Source organism: Lichenostomus cassidix, chromosome 23 (assembly GCF_008360975.1).
Source record: "Lichenostomus cassidix isolate B80296 chromosome 23, HeHo_3.0, whole genome shotgun sequence".
NCBI classification, from domain to species: Eukaryota; Metazoa; Chordata; class Aves; order Passeriformes; family Meliphagidae; genus Lichenostomus; species Lichenostomus cassidix.
This window is the reverse complement of record NC_139503.1, coordinates 1134879-1150865: the sequence shown is the minus strand read 5'-3', so window position 1 is coordinate 1150865 and position 15987 is coordinate 1134879. Positions and strand designations below refer to the sequence as shown.

Here is a 15987-nt window from a genome sequence, read left to right as displayed (position 1 = left end):
CCTGCATCTGTGCTGCCCAGGGGTTGCTGGTGGGATCGGTGCACTCTGAAGTGCTGTGGGAGCAAGCTGATGGACAGTGGGCTGTAGGTATTGGTGTCAAAAAGGTGCCTTAAACGTGTCACCACATCTGCTTATCTCCTCAAATCACCCTCCTTCCCCAGATACTGGGTAGCCCTGGTGACCTTGAGGAATAGGGCAGAGCAGGGCTGACCTCTCTGGACAAGTAAATGGGGTGGATGTTCCCTGCATGCCCTGCTCAGTTTGCTCTGCAGTGATTCACATGGCCCCAGTCACATATCCCAGTGCCTACCAGGGATCCTGTGGGCTCTGGGGCAGAAACAAGGTGGAATAAAAAGGCAATTCCTGTCATTTGTGCCAATCCTCAGCTGGGTGAATCTCAGGCTCACTGGGACCAGTGCACCCAGGAGCTGCTCTGACTTTCAAGGCCTCTGCAGGTTCTGAGCACCTCAGGTTCTGCCTGAAGCTCCCAGAGTGTCCTGCTGGAGCAGCCTGAAATGCTGCTGTCCCAGTCCTGCCATCCCAGTCCCTGCAGGACTCTGCTGCCTTGTGGCAGGAGCACCACGGGGCAATGTGTGCCCCGGTTTTGGCTCTGTCCAGCTCCGGGCATGGCTCATCCCTCAGGAAAGTGCCTTTGCTTTATTCCAGGGCATAAAGCAGGTTTTCCACTGTGCTTTTGCCATGGTTTCTCCCAGCAGAGATGAGGGGCAGGAGGGAATCACACAAGGAATGCTTTAAAGCTCCCAAGCATTTTTTCTCATGATACCTGTGCTTTTTAAAGCTCCTGAAGGCTCTGTTGCTCCATCTCGCCCCGCTGTGTTTATCTCTGCCGATCCCAAGTGATCGGGGCTCAGTCTCACTGCCGATTCTTCCTTGGGAAGATGGGATTGAGAGCGGCTGAGGATTCCTGTCCGGACAGGACCCAACAGCCCCAGCAGCGAGCTGAAATCTGAGTCATTCCCATGGCTCTGCTCGGAGACAGCAGCAGCTCTGACGGCACGGAGGGAGGAGGGAGGGAGAATGGGCTGCGTGAGAAACGCTAAAGACAACGAAACTCCCCAAACACCTGCCGGAGTTTCAGGCGCGGGGTGAAACCGAGGGGGAAGAGGAGCGAACTCGGCGTTCCCGTTATCCTGGGTGTGATGGAGCTGCTGGCAGCCCCAGCTCCGCTGCCACGTGGGCACAGAACCAGCGGGAATTGGGAGCCTCGGGCCACCGGCAGGGCTGGGACAGCTGTGCAGCTCGAGGGTGGAGGGAAAAGCCAAGTACTGCTTAAGGAAAAGGTGACAGGGACAGCAGAGGCAGCCCTTGGTGGCCTCATGGAAAAAATCAGCTGTAATTCCTGAACTGCAAACTACTTCAGTGCTGTAATTTGTTTTGTTAGGCAGGGAAGGCACTAAAGCAGGAATTTGAGCCAAGGAGAGCTCTGGAGTCTGATCCAGGAGTATCCCAAAGCCATCCTGCATGGTTTAATGTTTATTTGATCCAGAGCATCCCAAAGCCATCCTGCATGGTTTAATGTGTATTCCCTGCTGCAGCGTGACAGATTGGTTCCTGTGAGGCTGCCAGGGAGGAAGGAGCAGCATCCTCACCCCATCCAAGGTCCATCTCCAGGTTCCAGCCCAGGAACACCCTCTGGGCTCTTGGTTTTGTCCCCTCAGAGCTCCCCCAGGCAGGGTGGCAGTGCCTGGTGACAGCAACCATGGGGAGTTTCAGGGATGCCAGCTTCCTTTCAAAAGGAATTATTGTTCTCTGAATGATTCACTTAAAAGTCTAGACCAGGACTTATTATGAGCACATGGAGAGTAGCTTAATGAAAACAACATATTCCTTATAAAAATGCCATTAAATGTAGCATTCATTGCTGTAATTCCTGTAGATTTCCTTTGTCTTTCCATGAAAAAACATCAGCAGGTGATGTCGTGGTTTAACTCCAGTCAGCTCTTGGCAACTTTGGAGATTTAAAGAAATCTTATAATTTTTTAAACCTTTTCTGCTAATAAAACCCAGTCTTGCCTTTCCTGGACATTTCCATTTTGAGGAGAAAGGAATTTTTGTCCATGGAGTTGTTATTTTGTGGTGAATGGTGTGAGCTGTGGTGATGACACCACGTGCAGGTGACAGGCAGGTGTGACAGGCAGGAGTGACAGGAGCAGTCCCCCTCTGTAGACATGGTGGGATTTGGATTTGATGACCTGTGGGGTTTTTCCCCCACCCTAAATGATCCCATGAGTCCAATCTTTGAGCACAGAGCACTAGGGAATGCACAGAGGCACTGCTGTGCTGGCTGCTGGCAGCATTTGCTGGAGGAAAAGGAAAGATGACCAATGTTTGGGTAATTAAGTGTCTGACAGTTTATTAACATAAGATGGAGAGACCTGGAGAAAGTGCCAGAAGAGAGGACAGGCAGGGCATTATTTTGGTGTGTTGCTTCTCACGTAGTCCCACGAGCCTCACCTCAGTCAGGAATTTTTTGGTGGAAAGGAGGGGGTTGTGATCTGCCTGTCTGCTTCCCTCTGAGTAAAATCATCTACAAATCATTGGGAAAAAAATATCATATTAGTGGTGCAGGAAGGAGCAGCTGATGGGGTTTTGGAGGAGAGAGCAGAGGTGCAGCTGCCCCTGGAGAGGCTCTGGCCTGGTTTGTGCCCAGAAGAGTTGGTGATCCCAAAGGCTGTGGGGTTTAAGCACCAGGAGAGCATCCCTGCTCCATTCCACAGTGCCTGTGGGAAGCCCTTCCTGTGCCCATGGAAATCCCTGTGGAAAATCCTCCTCCTTCATTCCTTCATTCCTCTGTGCTGCTCAGTTTTAGATCCGTGCGTCTGATGAAGAATGACACCATGAACTTCCAGAAATTCCCCTACACCAGCGAAGATGAAGCCTGGAAAACCTACCTGGAGAACCCCCTGACTGCAGCCACCAAGGCCATGATGAGGGTGAATGGGGATGATGACAGTGTGGCTGCCCTGAGCCTCCTCTACGACTACTACATGGTGAGTCCCTGGGGCTGGGGGCCAAAATAGGTGTGAAATAGGTGTAAAATAGGAGTAAAATAAGTGTAGAATAGGTGTAGAATATGTACCACCTTGGAGGGAACTCCTCTACTGAATTCCCTCATCTACTGAGCCCTGAGTTGTTTACCCAATGATCACCAACACCTCCAGGTGCCACCAGTATCCCCAGTGGTAAACTGAGGCACAAACCAGCACTCTGAGGGAATCCAGAACATGTGGAAGAACTGAGTGTAGGTGTTGTGAGTTTGGGTTTTTTACCCACGAGGAACAGCAGTGCTTTGAGGGATGTTGGGCTGGAAAAGCCTTGCAGACCCCACCAGCTTTATTCTTCCAGCGCTGCTGCAGGAAATCAAAGAAAATGGGGATCTGATTTATCCCTAACTGAAAGCAGTAGGAATGATGTTTCCACTCACTTGGGTGCTTCTGAAGGTCCTGCCCAGCACAAGCTGATGCGACTTGCCCGAGGTTATTTGGGAATCCAGGGAGAGCCCAGCTCTGCTGTTTGTTATCCACACAGGGTTTGATCTGGGAGGCTTCACTTGCTCACAGACAGAGCTAATTTTGCCTCTGTTTTCCATTAATAAAATCCAATAATAAACAAACTCTTTGCTCTGCCTTGTCCTAGGTGCCAAAGGAGAAGAGGATTCTCCCAGCTGGGATGATGGGACGCAATGACCTGGCAAAGAGGTTGGCTTCAGTTCTCTCTCTGGGGTTGTCTCTCTGCTGCAGCTGCTGAAATGCACGATGGCTCTCTGAGCTTGCAGAAAATAGACATCAAAGCACGGTGTTATTACCAGCAACAGTGCAGCTCATTAACCCTGAGACACACATTAAAATTCTTTAGGCCAGGTCCCAAGCAGCTCTAAATGGAGCTACACCCATTTACACACCTGAGGATCTGTCTGGCTGTGTTCACAGGGGTTTGCTGAAGAAATTGCCTTTATTTCCTACTTTGTGACAATTGCAAAGGGCAGAAGGATTGAGCACTGGCAGCAAGAAGGGAATGGCCAAATCCTCTTCCATTCCCAGGGCTGATGAGGGTTTCTGTTCCACTCTCCCAGGATTCTCTTCCAGTGACTCCCATTTGTCCTTTGAGGTTTTCAGATAATTAACTATTAAATTAATGGCTCATTTGCCACTATGAGTTCAGTTCCCCTTCCTGGATGCTGTGTACTTTGGCAAAATAAACCTCGAGTGATACTTCACTCCTTTAGAAGTAAACTGAATTAAGCTGCTTTTGGTTTTTGCTTCCTAAGCTGCTGGAGTTTGTGAATTTGTATCAGAATTGGCTTTACTTAAAAAAAAAAGTATAAAAGTAATCATTCAGCATCAATGAGCCATGAAAGGATTTGTGTTGGACAGCCCACACAGCAGTTATCTTTCTTATCCCTGCTGCTCTGAGGGTGTCATGGCCTAAATAAAGGAACAGGGGATGTATGCCCTGGGTGTGCAGCCCAAACCACATCTGAACCAAATTCTCTGATCCCCTGTGATCATCCCTTATCTGCTGAGCACCTCTGGCTCCTGCTGACTGCACTGAGAGCTGTGGGTGGAGATCACCCAGGGCCTGTCAGCTCTCCCAGGCCCAGCAGAGCTGAGCAGGGCTGACTCAGGGTCAGCCAGGCCAGCAGCACAGGAGGCACTGCTGGCAGTGGCACTGGGGTTGCTCAGGCTGTGCTCTGCTCTGACCAGGCCCTCTCTCCAGCAGGCACTGCCACGGGATGGATTATGAGCCTGAGATCCCCTCGTTTGATGGCTCAGCCCATCTCATGAAGCTCCTGTCAGAAAACGTCTCCATGACCCAGGAGTTCTGCGAGCCTCCCAAGAAGAATGGCCTCAGCCTCGACGGTGTCCCTGCTCCTCACAAGCCAGCCCTGCTCCCTGCAGGCACCAGCAAGCTGGAAGCCACTCCAGACACCTTCCTGGTGCCCCCGGGGGATGTGTATGACAGCAGCTCCCTGAACTCCCTGTTTGACAGCCTGCCCATGGCCCCAGCACAGCAGCGCTGGCAGCCCGACAGCACCTTCAAGGAGGACCCTCAGGAGGTGAGAGCCTGGGGGTTGCTCTGCTCTGCTCTGCTCTGGGGGGCTCCTGTGGGGGCAGAAGGAGCTTTGCTCTTGTGTGGGAAGCTTGGTGCTCTTCCTGTTGGAATTCTGGGGCGTTTGTGTTGATTTTGGAGGTGATGAGGGTCAATGTTTTATCTGCTGAGGTGTCTGGGAGAAGGTGGATGGAGAAAGCAAGGAAAGATTCTACTTTGACTTGTGTTTCCATTGTTCTGCAGACTCTGCTCTTCAGTGACATCCTCAAACCCCAGCCAGAGCCACCCTGCCCCGAGAGTTACCCCACAGACGGAGTGAAGAGGTAACAGCAATCTGTGGGTTTGGGTTTCCAGGGAACACTTGGCTCTGTCTCTTTCCTGGGGCAAGACTGCATCCCTTTCCTCTCCCCAGCCCAGCCTGGGCAGTGAGCAGTGCAAATTACAGCCCCTGTGCTTTTGCAGGCACAGCTTGTGTCTCCTAGGAGTTTTCAGAGCAAGTTGCTGCTCTGTGAGATTTCAGACCCAAAGCAGGGATTGTTCTGTGCACAAACTGGGGAGATCCAGGGCCAGCTGCTGTCACATCTCATGGTCACCCTGAGGTGACAGCCCCTTCCCAGGGAGCTCTGCTTGGTCCCCTGATGCTGAGACAGCCAGGTGACTGCACCATCTTCCCACAGGCCACTGGGAATGGGTAAATGACAGAGAAAAGGAGGCTGGCAGGGGATGAGGGTGACAATCAGCCTCCCCTAATCTAAGGTTGAGGTTCTCACTTAGCTCTGTTAGTCAGCCTTGATTTTAGAGGGTGCCACTGCCTCTCATTCCTAAAACATGAGAGGGATTTCTTCCTGCTTTCCACCCCTCTGTCAGGCAGAGCTTTGCTGCTCCAGATACCAAATCAAACCTCCCAGCAGGTAACATTATTTCACCTCCCACTTTTTATTTGCCTCCTGAGTCAGCTGACTCGGTGACTCAGCTGTCAGACGTGGGGATGTTCACACAGACAGCAGCGTCTCCCCGTCTCCCCGAGCCAGAGGCTCCCTGCTCACTGTTTATTTGTGCACTGAAGTTCTCTCTGGCTCTCCTGGCTCCAGATAAGAGGAGCTGCCAAGCCCATCTTCAGAGATGGCATCACAGGAGGTGGAGCAGGAAGGAGATGGGTTGGTGACTAAACAGGGCACTTGAAGGGTCTGAGTGAAGGCTCTGTACAGGTGGTGGCTTGCATGGATTCCTCACAGCAGAAACCAGCTGTGGCCTCATGGTTTCAATGCTCACAGGTGCTGGTCAAGGCCCAAGAGCTGCTGAATTCAGGCTCTTCTTTCAAATTCCCTTGCCAGCAGTGACACCTTCCTGTGTGTGACACTGCAAAGCTTTTCTGGAAAAGCTAAACTTGCTGCCCACCAGACTGAGAGTCCCACGAGCTGGGATTCTAAGTCAGTCCTGCATAACCAAACAGGTGTTGGTGTCCTGCAGGTCCTTTTCTACAGGACCATTAAGGGAGAGTCTTCCTGGCTCAGCCAGGAAGAATGTGAATTCAGAGAGAGGAACCTGAGTTTAGGACATTGTAAAAGTCTCATGGCAGGTACCTGGTTTTGTGTGTTTGGTTTAAGCAATGGTTCTGTTGCCATCCACACAAAAATACTGGCTGCAGTCACATCCAGGGGATTTTAAGCCAAAGACAAGATGTAAAATGAGGTTGTAGGAGCAGTGCTGCTCCCCAGGCAGGGTGTTGGGGAGGATCAGAATGTGCTGTGCTGTGTCAGGGTGTGTGAGGTGGGGAATGGAGCAGAAACTGCCGTGTGTGCAGAGCCTGCAGCCCGCGGGGTGGAGACTCCCGGGGCTCTTGTTTTGCTTTTGCAGTGAAACAGCAGCAGAGGTGCTTATTCATCCTCTCTTTGTTCCATCCCAGTGACTTTGAATACACTCTGGGGTCACCCAAAGCCATTCACATCAAATCTGGGGACTCTCCCATGGCCTACCTCAACAAAGGACAGTTCTACCCCATCACGCTGCGGACAGCTGGAGACAGCAAATGTTTGCACTTGTCCTCAAATAAAGTGAAGGTAAGACAGAGCCAGGCTGACAGCTCTGCTGACACACACTGCAGAGGGACATCCAGCAGCTCCACTGGTCTGGGAACAGAGCTGAACAGGAGCAGTGATGGCTTTGTGGCTCATGTTGGCTTAAAGTGATGACTGGGATGGGTTCAGTCCCAGCAGGATAATTGTGTGCTGCCCTGCAGGAGCCTCTGTGGAGCTGAAATTTGTCACAGAGAGCGTGGGGATGCACAGAGGGCTGGCTGGGGCTCTGCTGGGAGGAGCTCTGAGGCAGGGACAGGATCCCCATCGTGCTCCTGGGATGTGTGGCCAGGCCTTGGAGCTGCCCCTGTGATGAATGTGCCAAATGGCTGTGCCCAAATCCCCTCCCTTGCCCTCCTCAGCTTCCCCAGCTACACAATGCCATGTTTTCTGTGGCCCTGAGGAAAGGGTGAGGAGGGCACTGCCCTGCTGCTGTGCTGAGCTGGGCTGTGCTGGCTGTGTTGCAGAGCGTGGTGATGATCGTGTTTGACAACGAGAAGATCCCCACGGAGCAGCTCAAGTTCTGGAAGCATTGGCACTCGCGGCAGCCCACGGCCAAGCAGAGGGTCATCGATGTGGGTAAGAGGGGCTGGGGAGCTTCTGCCACCACCTGAGTGCAGCCCAGGGCTTCTCCTGGCCTTGGAGGCAGCCAGGGTGGCATTTGGGGGTGGGAGGCCTTGGGAATGTCACCAGTTTCAGCTCCAGTGTGAACTGCTCCTCCACTGCCTTCCAGCTGACTGCAAGGAGAACTTCAACACTGTGCAGAACATCGAGGAGTTGGCCTACAACGCCCTGTCCTTCGTGTGGAACATCCACGAGGAGGCCAAGGTACAAACTGCCTGTGCAGGGATGTGGGAATGGTGCTCAGCAAAGCTGCAGCTCCTTGCTGACAGCCCAGGCACTGCCCCAGTGCTCAGCTGGGAGTTTCAAATCAAGCCCTGCCGCTGCAGTGGCCCCAGGAGTGTTTGCCTGGCAGGACAGCAGCAGGACACTGTGCCTCAGTGTGTGCTTAAGCACTGCCATGAGCTAATAAACACTCTGGGCACAGCCCAGACTGGCTCAGGGATGTTTTCCTAGTGCTGATGGATAACTGAAGAAAGGTTTTTGCAGCAATTCAGGGCTCTGCTCACAGGTAGCTGCAGCCTGTTTGGATAACCCCCAGCTCAGGGAACAAAGACCCTCCTTTGCAGGCAGCCTGATGCAGACATGGCTGACCTGAGCCTTGTGGGATGTGGAGAGGAGCCAGGCAGGTCACAAGATCCCTTTTCACCTTCAACCTGTAAAGTTTATTATAGCTGTCTCTGCTGCATCTCCTCAGTCTCTCATTAACACTTTGTAGTTAGTGGGGTTTGAAAAACAGATGGAGTAACTAGGAAAAAAAAGAGAAGCATAAATGCCCCAAGTCTCTGAAGCTTGGGAAAACCCTGCCTGGCTTTGGGATCTCAATAAGCCCTTCTTTAGCCCAAAGGCAACCTGGGTCTTTTACAACCCAAGAGGTTAACAAATGTCTTCAAGGCAAAGCTGTCAGAAATGGAAATATGTCAGGTATGTGGCAAGCCCTGGGGGCACCTCAGCAAAACTGGATTTAACTCTTAGCAGAAACTCTGCTCATGCACTGGCCTGGGGCAGGCAGAGGTGAGACTTCAGAGAGCTCCGAGGGCTGGGAGTGAGACAGGAGGGGTCAGGGGCTGGGAACAGGAGGGGTCAGGTATTTGGGTGTTTGGGTTGTCCCTGGCACCTGTTACTGCTCTCCTTCCAATTAAACTTCACCCCACAGTGAAGTGGTTTGCTTTCCTAGGAACTCCCTCGAGCTGACAGCAGGTTTCAGGGCTGAAATCCTCAGCTGAGGGAGCTCTGGGAGCTTCTGCAGCTGCAAATCTGTCCCCAGGGTCCAGGGGAATTCCAAGGTCACACCAAAGAACTGGCAGTTTGGAGATACAATTTGGATTAAGGCTGTGCTCAGCTTTTCTTCCAAAGTTCCCACTGGAGCTAACTCCCTCCTGCTGATAAAAGAGCTCAGAGTGTGATGAATATTTATTTAAGCAGCAGCACTGCTGTGCAATTCCTGAGGCTGATCCTTGCCCTCCTCCCTTCCTGCAGGGCTTTGCTGTCTGAGGGTCTCTTGTTCAAATGCAAGATCAGAAATATCAGCAAGAACATCCCCAGGCGGGATTTTGGGAGTGGATGGGCTGAGTTAAAGAGCTGGAATTGGTGTGGGGGAGAGGCTCAGGTGGGAAACCAACAGCTCACCTGCCAGGCTGGCACTGGTGGGGCTGGAAGGAGCCCCAGCAGTTGATTTTGTCCCTGCCCAGTGCTGGGTGAGGAGGAGATTTCCAGCACCAACCATCCCTGCTCCTCTCTGCAGGTGTTCATTGGGGTGAACTGCCTGAGCACAGACTTCTCCTCGCAGAAGGGGGTGAAGGGTGTCCCCCTGAACCTGCAGATCGACACCTATGACTGTGGCAGTGGCAGCAGCCAGCTGGTGCATCGAGCTGTGTGCCAAATCAAGATCTTCTGTGACAAGGTACTGCATTTAGAAAAAACAAACTGCTCAGAGGCCCCAAGAATAAAACCAGAAAGGCTGTGAGAGCCTGGAACAGCCCAGTCAGATGTGTGACTGTGCCTCACAATAAGCTATTTTTGACAAGTTGTTAAATATCAAAAGAGATGAGAATTTCCTTGGAGGTTCTTCCTCCATCTCAGATATCTTCCCATGGAAAAATCTCACAGCTGTTTTTGTCTGCATGTTTCGTTTTTAAAAGCAAATTTTATTTTTGTTTTTCTAATTGATGAGTGTCAGAGAGTCCTGGCTGGGCTGCAGAAGGTCCCTGAGGTGACCATTTCTGAGTAAAGGCTGCCTTCACCTTCATGTGTCACATCCCAGAGGTGGCCACTCTCTTGCCAGTGTTGGGATTGTCAATGCCCTAAATTCTGCTGGATTTTCCCACAGGGAGCAGAGAGGAAAATGAGGGATGATGAAAGGAAACAGTTCAGAAGGAAAGGAAAATGCCTGGACTCCAACAACAATGGTCAGTGTTTGTTCCCTGCTCTGTTGAAATCCCTGTCCATTAACCTCCATGGGATCTGGCTATTCCCAAACCTGATGCTCCCCTGGCAGTCAGGCCTTGCTGAGCTCCTTCCCAGTGCCCAAAGTCCTTCTTTAACACCAGCCAACCTTTGGGAATGCTCTGGGCTCCCCTGGAGGAGCTGCAGGCCTGTCCTGTCCCCACCACTGCAGTGGGAGCCTTGGGAAGGGGCAGAGCTGTGTGAGCTGAGATGAACTGGACTCTCCATCTGTAGGTCTGAAAGGCTGTTTGCTCTCTGGCTTCAGAGGGAATGAGATCACCTTCCTGCGGCCCGAGAGCGACCTGGAGACGCAGCCAGTCCTGTTCATCCCCAACGTCCACTTCTCCAGCCTGCAGAGGTGTGGCTCGGTGAGTCCCTCAAACCAGCCAGCCTGGCACCCCCATCCTCCCCAGGCTGATCATTCCCCCAGCAGGACTTGTGTTAGGGGAAAAAACCCAAACCACACCACAGGTCTTTGTGGGAATGTGGTGAACTCGAGGACGGAGCTGGCAGGAGTGGCCAAGTCATGCAGCAGTGATGGCCAAGATAACCTTTCCAGGCTCCTTCCAGCCACATATTCCTGTGGTTTACACACCTGCAGCTTCCACACGGGAGTGCAGGGGTGGCAAAAGTATCAGTAGAAAATAAGTTATAGAAAAATGTGACTGTCTCAGTCCCTGTGTGGGTGGGACACTCCCCACTGTCCTCTGCCCTAAGGAAACCTAAATCCAGTGTCCTTCAGAGCTCCTCAGCATTGCCTGTCTCAGTCTGTCAGAAACAGGGAATCTGGAGAAGTTCTTTACATCAGACTTCATTTAATCTAAGAAACAGATGCTGGGGTTTAATTGTGTGATGAGTCTGGAGGAGGGAAGTGATGTTTAACGTGTGCCCAAGCTGCCTCCCCCCAGCCTCTCTGGCACTGTGCAAACTCACAGATCCACATTTCCTTTGCATTCCAGGTGCTCCCTCCTGCTGTTCCCAACTCTGCAAACAGGTGAGGATGCAGCAGTGTGCATTTCCCATCCATCCTCTGCTCCTGTGGGAATGTCAGGGCTGTTTGATCCCCACATGGGCAGGAAAACAGAGCACAGTGTTTCCCTGATGCCCTGAGAGCCAGAAGATGAGTTAAACTTTGTCCTGGAAGGGACTCAGGGCTGCAGAAACACAGATCCATTTCTGTCCCCATCAAAGAGTCACTCCAACATGAGCTGCTCCCTGATTGTCCTGTTCTCATGGAGACAATGTTTGAAAGAGAAAATAGAAGATCACAACTGTCACTGAAGGGTTCATATACCCAGAGGCTGTAAAACAAACTGGAATGAGGTGGAATCACACTGGAAAACGGGAATCTCCCCCAGCCTGGCTCCTCTGTCTGGTGATAGCAGTAGAGAAGCAGTGCAATGAGGGTGCAGAAAGCTTTTGGGTTCCCAAAAATGACCCCAAACCCTGTGTGGGCCTCCCTGAGCTCCCCGTGTGCTTTAGGCAGGAAGTTACAGCTCTGCTGCTCTAATTACAAACCAATATTTGATTGCTGGAGCAATTGGTTGTTCAGTCAGGAGCTGAGTAGCTGGAATTGTTTTGTTTGCTTTTACTGTTCTGTCCTGCTGAGAATGTTGTGTTCCCCTGGCCAGGCTGCCCCTAAAGCGGAGTGGTGCTTCTTTCACCGACGAGTTCGACTCCATCCCTCCAAAGCAAACCAAGGATGAAGATCCCCAGAGAGGTAAAGCCCTGGATGTTGAATTTCATGAGGCCACATTGCTCAGGGAGCACTGGGAAGGATCCTGACAGTGCTGCCCTTCTCTCTTGCAGTGCTGCTCTACGTGCGCAGGGAGTCGGAGGAGGTGTTTGATGCTCTCATGCTGAAGACCCCAGACCTGCAGGGCCTCAGGACAGCTGTAAGTTCTCCAAAAACCCCCAGGGAATGGACAGACTTGAGATGAGAGGGAATGGAGTTGGTGAGCAGGAAGCTGGAGATGGGGCTGAGCCTCTCCTGCCTGCTCTCTCTTGGGAATGGGAATGGAAAGTGTGAGCAGGAGCTGAGCTCTCCCAGCAGCTCCTGGCAGGGCTGTGCTGCTGCTGCAGAGGGAGGATCACACCTCCTGCCCTGGCCAGATCCTCATGGAAGTCTCCTCTTGTGACAGCACATTCATATTTTCCACCATCAAACACCTTTTCCATTCTCCAGGCTGGAGATGTGTGGTGTGAAACCCAGCCTGGCCTCGTGCCAGAGTTCCCTGGCTGTGTTTGAGGAGCACACAGACATATTTCTGCCATGATTATCAGCAGCATCTCTGATAACCCAGCTCTCTCTGGAGACTGCTGGGAAGGAAACAAACAATAAACCTCCCAGATCTGGGGTGGCTTTATGGCTGCACTTCAAGCTCTGTTGGTTTTACAAACTTTTAAAAACAGGGAGTCTGAAAAATGTCAGCACAGAGGATTCTTTGCCATCTTCTCCCTCCCCCATCCCTCATCACAGAGTCAAAAACCTTTATGGAAAATGCTTGGCAAAGACCTACAAAACATCCAAAGACCAGAACTGAACTTGCCCAGGAAGATGTTCAGGTCATGGTTCTGTTCTCTTGAGTAAAACTGAGGAGGAATCCTTTGTTGCTGAGCACCCGGGCTTGGTGTTATCTCTGATTTTTGTCATGGGAATTTTACTTTACAAGTACAAAGAATTGCCATGTTTTCTCTCACAGATTTCAGAAAAATATGGGCTTCCTGAAGAAAGCATTTATAAAGTCTACAAAAAGTGCAAAAGAGGGTAAGCTAATCTCTCATCTGCTTTTATGCTGTGCCTCCAAACCTGTCCTCTCCAGTCTCTGCCATGGGCTCAAAGAGCTTTTTAACAAGATAATAAAAGGTAAAGCCATGTCAGGCTCTGCTATTTGGAGCATATAAAACTCAGATCTTTCTGGGCTTTAAAGATTTGGGATAATGCTTGTTTGTATTATATTTGTTTGGAGGGTAAAGTCTCCCAAGGAAAGGAAGTTGGGTGAAGGAGGAATTATTTGGGGAATTTAATGGTGATCCTTTGTGTCTCAGCCTAAAAGCCTGAGGTTGTGGAGAACTTATCAGAGAGGATCAGTGTTTGCTTCTCCAAAAATGCTGACATTTTAGGATGAGGGACGGGCCACAGTGAGTAGCTGAATTTGTCAGGAGTTCTTCCCCCTCTCCTGAGCTCAGGGCGCTCAGTGCTGTCAGATGCTGCTCATCCATTAGCCCCACAAGTGGGAATTTTCTCCTCAAAGGATAAAACCAGCACAGGTGGCTTCAGGGGAGAGGCCACCTCAACTGGGTTTGGCTTTGGTTTTGTTCATTACTTGATCTGATAAGCAGTGAGTGTTGAAGGGTGACTGGGAGGGAAAGCAGGCAGGTGTCCTTCCAGCTCTTCCCAAAGTGGAGGAGCAAAGAGATATCTCATGAAAAGGAAAGGCCACGCCTGGAAATTAGATTAAATAAATAATTTTGACACCTGCTTTAATGAAGGCTGGACGTGACCAACGCCAGCAGCTACTTCTGAAATGTGGGAGATAGAAGATAATCTCCACTCTGGTTGGTGGCAGGGTCAGGCCCTGCTTCCTGCTCCCCCAGATTTAATTTTCAATAATTTTGTCCTATTGCTCCACCCTAAACAATCTTGTGCCAGTAATTACAGCTTGAGGGGCAGATCTGCATCTGCTGTGAGCCTGTGGAGCTCAGTGGGGCTGAGCAGCAGGGCAGGACCTGCCCCAGCCATGGCCTTCTTGGGATGAGCTCAGCACATGAACTCTGTCCCAGGGTGACTCAGGAGCAATAATGAGCAATTTTGTATCTTGGTGAGGTTTGGTGCAGAAAAACAATAGAGGGCTCAGATCCCTGATCAACGCTGCCTGGGATCGGTTGTGGTTGGGAAATCAGATGGCAGCAAGAGGCACAGGTGACTTCTCTGGCTTCCGCTCTGACCTAGCAGAGTTGAAGGGATCAGCTCTGCTGCTGGAGTATTTAGGGTGCCCACAGAGTTTCTTTGGGGCACCTGGGCAGTGCCAGACTCTGAGTGCCAATGTCTCCCTGTCATTCCTGACTGTGCTGTGCCACTGCCCAGCTGCTGGGGACAGTTCTGCGCTCAGCCCTGAGCCCTGGGCAGAGCTGCCACCTCCACCAGGGCCATCTGGGCAGCTGTGCCAGGGCTGTGCCAGTCCCTGCACCCCACCCTGGGGACAGCAGGGCCCCGTGGTTGTGCCTGTTGAACTCTTGGTTTGTCAGATGCTCAGCTTTTCTTGTTTTTAATCTTGGCTGGAGGAGCATTGCACAATTAACGCTGCTGCCCCATTAATGACCCTGGTGGGAAGCTGGAGGGGATGAGCTTCCTGCAGAGAGAGAGAATTTGTTCTTTGTGTCCTCCAAGCAGTTACAGTTTCCCAGGGATTGCTGGGAGCCCCCGGGGTGATGCCAGACCCCGTTATTCCTGTTACAGTAACGAGGGGCTCCTGGCACTGAACCAGGGTTTGGGGTTTAAATCCACCTTGAAATGTTTCCTCTTCTCCTGTCTGTGTGGAACTGATTCCAGGTCAGGGAAGCTGATCATCTGCACCCTGACTGGATCTTCCCTTGTGTTGTGCCATGGCTTTAATTAATGAATTAATGAATTAACAGTGGTTGAGCCCCTCAGACCTGGTAAGGTGAACTGCTTTCATCTGACCCAGCCATTGCTTTTCTCTGCAGGATCCTGGTGAACATGGACAACAACATCATCCAGCACTACAGCAACCACATGGCCTTTCTCCTAGATGTGGTAGAGGCAGAGAACAAGTTCCAGATCATCCTCAAGGAGCTCTAAAGAGCTGCAGACAGCACTTCCTGGGACTTCTCTCCAAGCTGGCATGTGTGACCCACAGAGCTCAGCCTCGTGCCCCACTTGTTGCCTTGACTTGAACCCCCATGGCCCTGGGCTTGGGCCACAGACTGCTGTGAGATCATCCTGTGAACGTGGAACTTGGCTCTGTTTGAGTTTATTATTATTATTATTACTATTTTTTATTTTATTTTATTTGATTCCCCTCTGGCGCCGGGCCTGAGCTGCTGTTTCAGAGCTGGGCACACCAAGTGACACTGCCAGGCCTGGGCAGAGAGCAGAGCTGGTGGCCTTGGCAGTGACAGATGCAAGGCCAGGCCTTGGCTTCTGCCCCAAACCCTGCAGAGCATCCCCAGCAGAGCTGAGCCCAGCTCTGAGCTCCTCTCTGACACAGAGACTCTCCCTGACGCAGCTGCAGCTCCTGTTGAACGGACACTGCCTGTTGAACACTTCCCTGCCACATGTCTGACTGTAAATACCACAGAGGCCTCACAACCCTTGTTTATACATTTCTGTATTGTTCCTTTTGTATTTTATATGTGTATAAATATGCATTGTTTTATACTGGACTCAGTATGGTGACACAGAGCATTTCAAACACAGGCTGCTTCACATTTCTCCGTGAACTCCTTTTGTAACTGTGTTGTTGGTTGTGTTGTTTTGGATATTCCATAGTAATAAAGGCTCAAGGACAGAAAGTGAACTGTTTCACCCAACTCTGGACTCGGAGTTGGGATGGACTGGCCAGGAGCCAGGGCAGGGAGGTGACTTCAGAGGCACCAAAAGGACCTGAGGATGGTTTTGGCCAAGGTCTGTCCTGTCTGCAGCCATGCCCAGCTGTGCCAGCACTGCAGGCTGAGCTCCCTGAGCAGTGCCAGGCACAGCCCTGAGGAGGAAGGATTTTGGCACACAGGTTTGGGGACATTTTAAGCAAGTGAA

The 15987-nt window shown here is 51.4% G+C and overlaps 1 protein-coding gene across 3 annotated transcripts in view; it reads left to right on the top strand.

Moving 5' to 3' along the window:
- The window catches only part of GRHL3 (grainyhead like transcription factor 3), a 97360-nt gene extending 81609 nt beyond the window's left edge, over window positions 1-15751 (top strand). For 2 of the 3 annotated variants that reach the window (XM_085081470.1, XM_085081468.1), the window contains exons 2-16: window positions 2825-3011; window positions 3658-3719; window positions 4738-5077; window positions 5314-5393; window positions 6977-7130; window positions 7613-7724; window positions 7879-7973; window positions 9511-9669; window positions 10096-10174; window positions 10446-10579; window positions 11171-11205; window positions 11843-11931; window positions 12021-12106; window positions 12914-12978; window positions 14919-15751. In XM_085081470.1, coding sequence (XP_084937596.1) covers window positions 2844-3011; window positions 3658-3719; window positions 4738-5077; window positions 5314-5393; window positions 6977-7130; window positions 7613-7724; window positions 7879-7973; window positions 9511-9669; window positions 10096-10174; window positions 10446-10579; window positions 11171-11205; window positions 11843-11931; window positions 12021-12106; window positions 12914-12978; window positions 14919-15033 — 1773 coding nt within the window. In that variant the 5' untranslated portion in view covers window positions 2825-2843 and the 3' untranslated portion in view covers window positions 15034-15751. The remainder of the gene's footprint in view (window positions 1-2824; window positions 3012-3657; window positions 3720-4737; window positions 5078-5313; window positions 5394-6976; window positions 7131-7612; window positions 7725-7878; window positions 7974-9510; window positions 9670-10095; window positions 10175-10445; window positions 10580-11170; window positions 11206-11842; window positions 11932-12020; window positions 12107-12913; window positions 12979-14918) is intronic. The other variant, XM_085081469.1, reaches the window with a different exon arrangement.
- Window positions 15752-15987: the final 236 nt, after the last annotated feature.